At 44.2% G+C, this 6,798-nt stretch overlaps 1 protein-coding gene across 1 annotated transcript in view; it reads right to left on the bottom strand.

The window, feature by feature from the left end:
• Ube2z (ubiquitin conjugating enzyme E2 Z) overlaps positions 1-6,798 on the bottom strand; it is a 19,646-nt gene that overhangs the window by 4,093 nt on the left and 8,755 nt on the right. Inside the window, exons 5-6 of the mRNA XM_008838296.3 lie at positions 5,633-5,745; positions 2,111-2,201 (exon numbers count right to left, since the gene is read on the bottom strand). Of these exons, the coding sequence (XP_008836518.1) occupies positions 2,111-2,201; positions 5,633-5,745 (204 nt within the window). The remainder of the gene's footprint in view (positions 1-2,110; positions 2,202-5,632; positions 5,746-6,798) is intronic.

Raw genomic sequence — 6,798 nt, 5'->3', positions numbered from 1 at the left:
TTTTGGGGGGGGGGTTGAGGACTGGACCTTGCCAGAACTTGTACATGCCAGGCAAGATTCTACCACTAAGCTAAAATCCTCAGTCCTTTTTTAATTTGAAAACAGAGTTTCACTAAATTATTCGGATGGCCTCAAACACTGATGTTCCTGCCTCTCCTTCTGAAGTAGCTGAGATTATAGGTATGTACCACCGTACCTAGCCAGGTCACCCCATCTATAAGCAGGACCCCAGGGAGGGACATAAAGAGACTGAACTGATCCTCTGGACAGTTCAAGCCTGGTCTATATATCGAGTTCCAGACCAGCCAGAGCTACATAATGAAACCTGGTCTCAAAACAAAAAACAAGTCCTTCCTTAATCTGCATTTAGAAAAAAAAAAAAATTGCATCAGCATCTTACTATGTAGTCTAGGCCGGTCTCTAATCCATAGCAATCCTCCTGCCTAAGCCTCTCAAGTACTAGGATTATAGACATGCACCTCCATGCCCAGTTCATGCTTATTTTATTTAATTATTGTATGTATGATGTGTGTGTGTGGGGGGGGGGTGCATGTGTGCCACAGATTGCATGTGGAGGTCAGAGGACAACTTTGTGGCGTTGAGTCTCTTTCTACCTTTCCATGGGTTCGAATGCACTCAGTTTGTCAGGGTTTTGTGGCAAGTGCTTTACCCACTGAGTATTTTACTAGCCCTACCCTAGTTCCAAAGGTTGCTATCACCTCCATGCCCAGTTCATGCTTATTTTATTTAATTATTGTATGTATGATGTGTGTGTGTGGGGGGGGTGCATGTGTGCCACCGATTGCATGTGGAGGTCAGAGGACAACTTTGTGGCGTTGAGTCTCTCTTTCTACCTTTCCATGGGTTCGAATGCACTCAGTTTGTCAGGGTTTTGTGGCAAGTGCTTTACCCACTGAGTATTTTACTAGCCCTACCCTAGTTCCAAAGGTTGCTATCTTTGGAACAGGAATCACCATGACACTGTATATACCCCACTGCTTCTCTAAGCCATTTTACTTTCTCTGTGAGCTCTTAGGGACAGAATTCCAACAGTGACTCTTTTTTTTTTTTAAAAAAAAAAATCTTCTTGAGACAGGGTTTCTCTGAAGTCCCAGCTGGCCTGGAACTCGCTATGTAGACCAGACTGGCCTCGAACTCACAGAGATCTGCCTGCCTTTGCCTCCCAAGTGCTGGGACTAAAGGCATGCACCACCAAAGCCCAGCCCAACAGTCACTCTTAGTAGCCTCAAGATTCTGAATAGGCTAGATACTCTTGGAAGGGTTGAGAAGACTTAAGAAGGGACTGGGGAAATGGCTTAGCGATTAAGAACACTGGCTATTCTTGCAGAGGACCTGGGTTCAGCTCCTAGTACCCACATGGCAGCTAACAACTCTGTAAAACTCCAGGTTCAGGGGATCCAACACCCTCTTTTGACCTCTGCAGGCAGTGTACATCATGGGTATACTTACATACATGCAGGCAATATACTCATACATATGAAAAAATAAAATACATATAAAAAATTAATAAAATAAGCTGGGTGTGGTGGTGTACGCCTTTAATCCTAGCACTCGGGAGGCAGAGGCAGGCGGATCTCTTGAGTTCGAGGCCAGCCTGGTCTCCATAGTGAATCCAGGACAGCTGGGGCTACAGGGAGACCCTGTCTCAAAAAGACCCAAAAAAAACCCCAAAATAAAATAAAATGTTTTAAAAAAAAAGGAACAGCCAGGCGTGGTAATGAATGCAACCTTTAATCCCAACACCTGGGAAGAAGATCTCTGTGAGATTGAGACCAGCCTGATCTGCACAGTGAGTTCTGGGCCAGCTGGGGCTACAGGGAGACCCTGTCTTGAGCCTCCCCCACCCAAAAAAAGAGGAGCCTAAGGAGCAGATGATTCTTACTTGCCTCTGAGTACTACTATGCTATGAGCTAGGAACCAACTCCATATGATCTTAAGTAAATCCGTTGTCTTTCTGAACCTCAGTTTCTCAAATGACACAGGATCTTTTTAGTTGTGACATTCTATGAGTTGTGGATATCCGCTGTGCAAGGGGGCACTTTTCTTGGTCTGAGTAAGCTTCTAGAATTAGTAGCAGAGGCTGTATTACCTGCATAGTCTGGCCTTGAAGGTGCAGGCGATCTTTGCAGGCCACCTCATAGAAGTCGTAATACTCCAGGAAGGACTTTTCCATCACTCCCCTGGAAAGCAAACAGATAAGTTAGAAACATGAGGGAACAGGTCCCCCTTTTACTTCCTAATCTTTTTTTTGAGACAAGGTCTCACTATGTAGACTAGGCTGGTCTTGAACACTCAAGAGATTTGCTTGCCTCTGGCTTCCTGAGTACTGGAATTCGAGGTGTATGATACCATGTCTGGCTTCACTTCCTCATGTTTTTTTGTTTTGTTTTGGTCTTTTTGAGACAGTCTCCCTATAGTCCCAGCTGACCTAGAACTCACTATGTAGACCAGACTGGCCTTGAACTCACAGAGATCCGCCTGTCTCTGCCTCCAGAGTGCTGGGATTAAAGGTGTGAGCCATCAAGACCAGCCCACTTTCTAATCTTAATGCCAAATTAAATAAGAGTGAGAGTGACCAGATTTGGTTTCTCACACAGAACTTTAAATGGAAAAAAGGAACAGATGACTGTCATAGCAAAAAGACTTCCCTTATAATCTAGGAATCACAAAATCAGAGTGCCTGTAACACTCACCACTTGAATTTCAACCTCAATTCATCCCATGGTCAATGTCCACTGTCTTCATAGGCCACCCCAAATCCCAAACCAAATTCAAAATCCTCCTACAGCATTTGGGAGATGGCAGAGTCAGCTAAGTGTCTGCTGTACAAGCATGAGGATCCGAGTTTGGATCCCCACCATTCACATCACATAAAAGCAGAGTGTGGTTGGCACATGTCTGCAACCTTAGCACTGGGGATGCAGAGCTAGGAGGATCCTTGGAGCATGCTCTCCTAACTGGAGAGCTGTAGGTTCACAGTGAGAGTGAGATGGCACTTGCACCCTGGAAACCTGAGTTTGATCCCTTGAACGCCAGTAAAGGTGGAAGGAGAAAACCAACTCCACAAAGTCTTCCTCTGACCTTCACACATGCACCTCAGCATGCATTCCCACCCTTTAATTTAAAACAACTTTAAAACAAAAGATGGTAAAGAGCAATAAAGGAAGACACATGACATTGATCTCTGGTCTCCACCTACATGCATACACGTATGTACTCACATTAAGAACTACTGGGCTGGAGAAATGGCTCTGCAGTTAAAAGAGCATACTATGCCAGGTGTGGTAGTGCACGCCTTTATTTCCAGCACTTGGGAGGCAGAGGCAGGTGGATCTCTGTGAGTTCCAGGCCAGCCTGGTCTACAGAGCGAGTTCCAGGCAGCTGGAGCTACATGGAGACCCTGTCTCAAAAAGACAAAAAAACAAAAACAAACAAAGAACATACTGTTCTTGTAGATGACTCAAGTTTGGTTCCCAGCACTCATGCCAGGCAGCTCACAACCACCTTTAACTCCCACTCCAGTAGGGCAGATTACAACTGCTTTTAACACTTGGTGTAAGGGATCTGACATCCTCTTCTGGACTCCTCAGGCACTGTACTCACATACACATACACACACATTATGCACACATAATTAAAATAAAAATTAGCTGGGTGTGGTGGTGCATGCCTTTCATTCTAGCACCTTGAAGGCAGAGGCAGGCGAATCTGTGAGTTCCAGGCCAGCTGGGCCTACAGGAAGACCACCTCAACTACCTCAAAAAACCCTCTCCTAGTAAGTTTAATAAGCTGACTTTGTTCGAGTTTTAGCACTCAGAAATAAAGCTGAAATGGGCTTATTATGGGGTGCTTATTTGGCAGCAGAATAGTTATCTGTCAATATGTCCAAGCCTTCACCAAACTAGGGGCTCCTAATGGCATGGACTGCCTTTCTCATCAGACTTAGTAGTTTTTGTTTTGTTTTTAAAAATATTTTATTTTATTATTTTTACTTTATGTGTATGAGTGTACTGCCTGCATGTATGTGAGTGTACCCGTGTCATGCAATGGCACAGAGGTCAGAAGACGGCTTTGGATTCCCCTGAAACTGGAGTTAAGGATGGTTTGTAGCCACCATGTGAGTGCTGGGAATTGAACCCAGGTCTTCTGCAAGAGCAGTCAGCTCTCTTAACTGCTGAGCCATCTCTCCAGCCCCAGACTTAGTAGTTTTAAAGAACTGAGAAACTTCTGGACAACTTCTTGGGTAACCACAGCCACTTGCTCTTTAAAAGCATGAGCCAAGAGTAAAAACCAAGCATCAACCAGACCAGGCACAGAGGTATAAGTCTGTAATTCCAGGACTCAGGAGGCCGAGGCAGAAGAATCTGGAGTTTCAGGCCGATCTAGGCTGAAAAATAAAATTCTGTCCAAAACTAAGGAGGCCTGGGGAGAAAGCTCAGTGGGTAAAGTACTCGCCATGCAAACATTAAGAACCTGAATTCAGATTCTCAGCATCCATGTAAAAGCTGGATATGACACACATCTATTCCAGGGAAGAGACAGGAGGATCCTGGGGGCTTGCCAGCCAGCCCATCTAGCTGAAACAGTAAACTGCAGGTTCAGTATGAAACCCTGTCTCAAAAAATAAAAGTGACCCGGCACAGAAGCACACACTTTTATCCCAGCATTCAGGAGGCAGAGGCAGGTGGAGCTAAGTTTTGAGGCCAGCCTGGTCTATATAGCCAGTTTCAGGCCAGCCAGAGCTAAATGGTGAGATCCTGTCTCAAAAAAAAGTAGAGCTAGGGGCTAGAGAGATGGCTCAACAGTTAAGAGCATTGGCTGTTCTTGCAGAAGACCCAGGTTTGAATCCCAGCACCCACATGGCAGCTAACAACTGTCCATAACTCCAGTTCCAGGGGATCTGATGGCCTCTTCTGTCCCTGCAGGCCCGGCACAATATGGATGCACTTACACACATCCAAGAATAATACTCATAATAGTAAAAGGGTGGTGATAGAGTGCTTGCCTAGCACACATAAATCTGCAGGTTTTATCACCAGCACTGAAGGTTTAAAAACAAAGCATTAAAAAAAAAAAAAAAAAAAAATCTTGGGCTGGAGAGATGGCTCTGTGGTTCAGACCATGTATTGCTCTTCCAAAGGACCCAAGTTCAATTCCCAACATCCATACCAGGCAGTTCACAACTACCTGTAACTCCAGCACTGAATGCATCTTCACAACTCTTTCCCACATACAAATAATTAAAAAAAAAAAAAATTTAAAAACTCCATCTTTCCTTCTCTACCACTCTTTGAAAAAATTTTAAAAAATATTTTATTTACTATCTTATGTGTATGATGCCTGCATGTGTATAAGTGTACCTGTTTCATGCAATGCCCAAGGAGGTCATAAGAGGATGCTAGATTCCCTGGAACTGGAATTATGGACAGCTGTTAGCTGAGAACTGAACCCAGGTCCTCTGCAAGAGTAGCTAGTGCTCTTAACTGCTGAACCACCTCTCTAGCCCCATTCTCTAACTCTCTTAACAATGACTTCTGACCCAAAGGCCCTTACAGGTGCAAACTAAGTCACCAAAATGAATGAATACCTAGAGGACCCTCTCAACACATACCGTAGGGGTTCAGGGCAGGGGCACTTTCCTTCCATCATGTCACAGACTGCAACTCTTATAGTCTCATGCCGGATACATTCATTATAGTTTTTGCTGTCTCCTGGATGTCTTTCCTGTAATTTGACAGATGCCACAGTACCCATTTAGTCAGAGAAAAGCCAGTTCAAAGATACTTCGGGTATATGACCCAAACACACGAAGCGAAAAGATATCTTTCCCACTGTAGATCCAAAAACACTATTAAGCCTTAGATGCTTTACCTCCTCCGTATATACAAACACCAGTTCTGTTACAGGTCAAATAACCAATACTCAGCAAACTAGATCCATCTGATTTCCTTGAATCAAATAAAAGGCCTATTAAATAATGATTAAATGGGAAATAACCATACACAAGAACAATGGTGGAGCCAGGCTTGGTGGTGCACACCTATAATTCCAGCCCTTGGGAAGTAAAGGCAGAGAGTCAGGAGGCCATCTTTGGCTACATAGCAAGTTTGAAGCCTGTATGGACTACACAAGACTCTGTTTCAAAAAACTAAGCGGGTTCCTGGTGTTGTAGGCCTTTAACCAGCAGAGGCAGAAGCAGACAGATCTCTGTGAGTTCAAAGCCAGCCTGGTCTACATAGTGAGGGCTACACAGTGAGACCCTGCCTCAAAAAGAAAACACAACACAACACAGAACAAGATAGTGAGACAGAATGAATAAACTTCATTTATTTATATATGTAAAAATAAATGAAGTTAGAATACCAGTGTATGAGAGCCGGGATTGGTCACGCATGCCTTTAATCCCAGCACTCAGGAGGCAGAGGCAGGCGGACTCTGTGAGTTTGAGGCCAGCCTGGTCAACATAGCAAGTTGCAGGCCAGCTGGGGCTACAGATAGACTGTCTCAAAAAAGACAAAAAAAAAAAGAAGGTCCTGTGTATGAAAACCTTTAGGCACCACCTGGTAAAAGGTGCTTTCTAGTTAACATGTCTGTAGGGTTTCACCACCATTGAACTACTGCAACTTTTCAAAATTAAAATTCCAAAATTGGGGGGCTGCAGATGGTTAGTCGGTGGTAAACCAGTTGTTTAAAATACACAAGGTCCCAGGATTATATATCCCAACATGCATATATGCACACACATGCACACGCTCAGAAGCCTACATTAGATCATTA

Source organism: Nannospalax galili, unplaced genomic scaffold, assembly GCF_000622305.1.
Source record: "Nannospalax galili isolate Female #2095 unplaced genomic scaffold, S.galili_v1.0 scaffold95, whole genome shotgun sequence".
Lineage (NCBI taxonomy): Eukaryota > Metazoa > Chordata > Mammalia > Rodentia > Spalacidae > Nannospalax > Nannospalax galili.
Note: the sequence above shows the minus strand (reverse complement) of the source record. Positions and strands in the feature narration are given on the sequence as shown.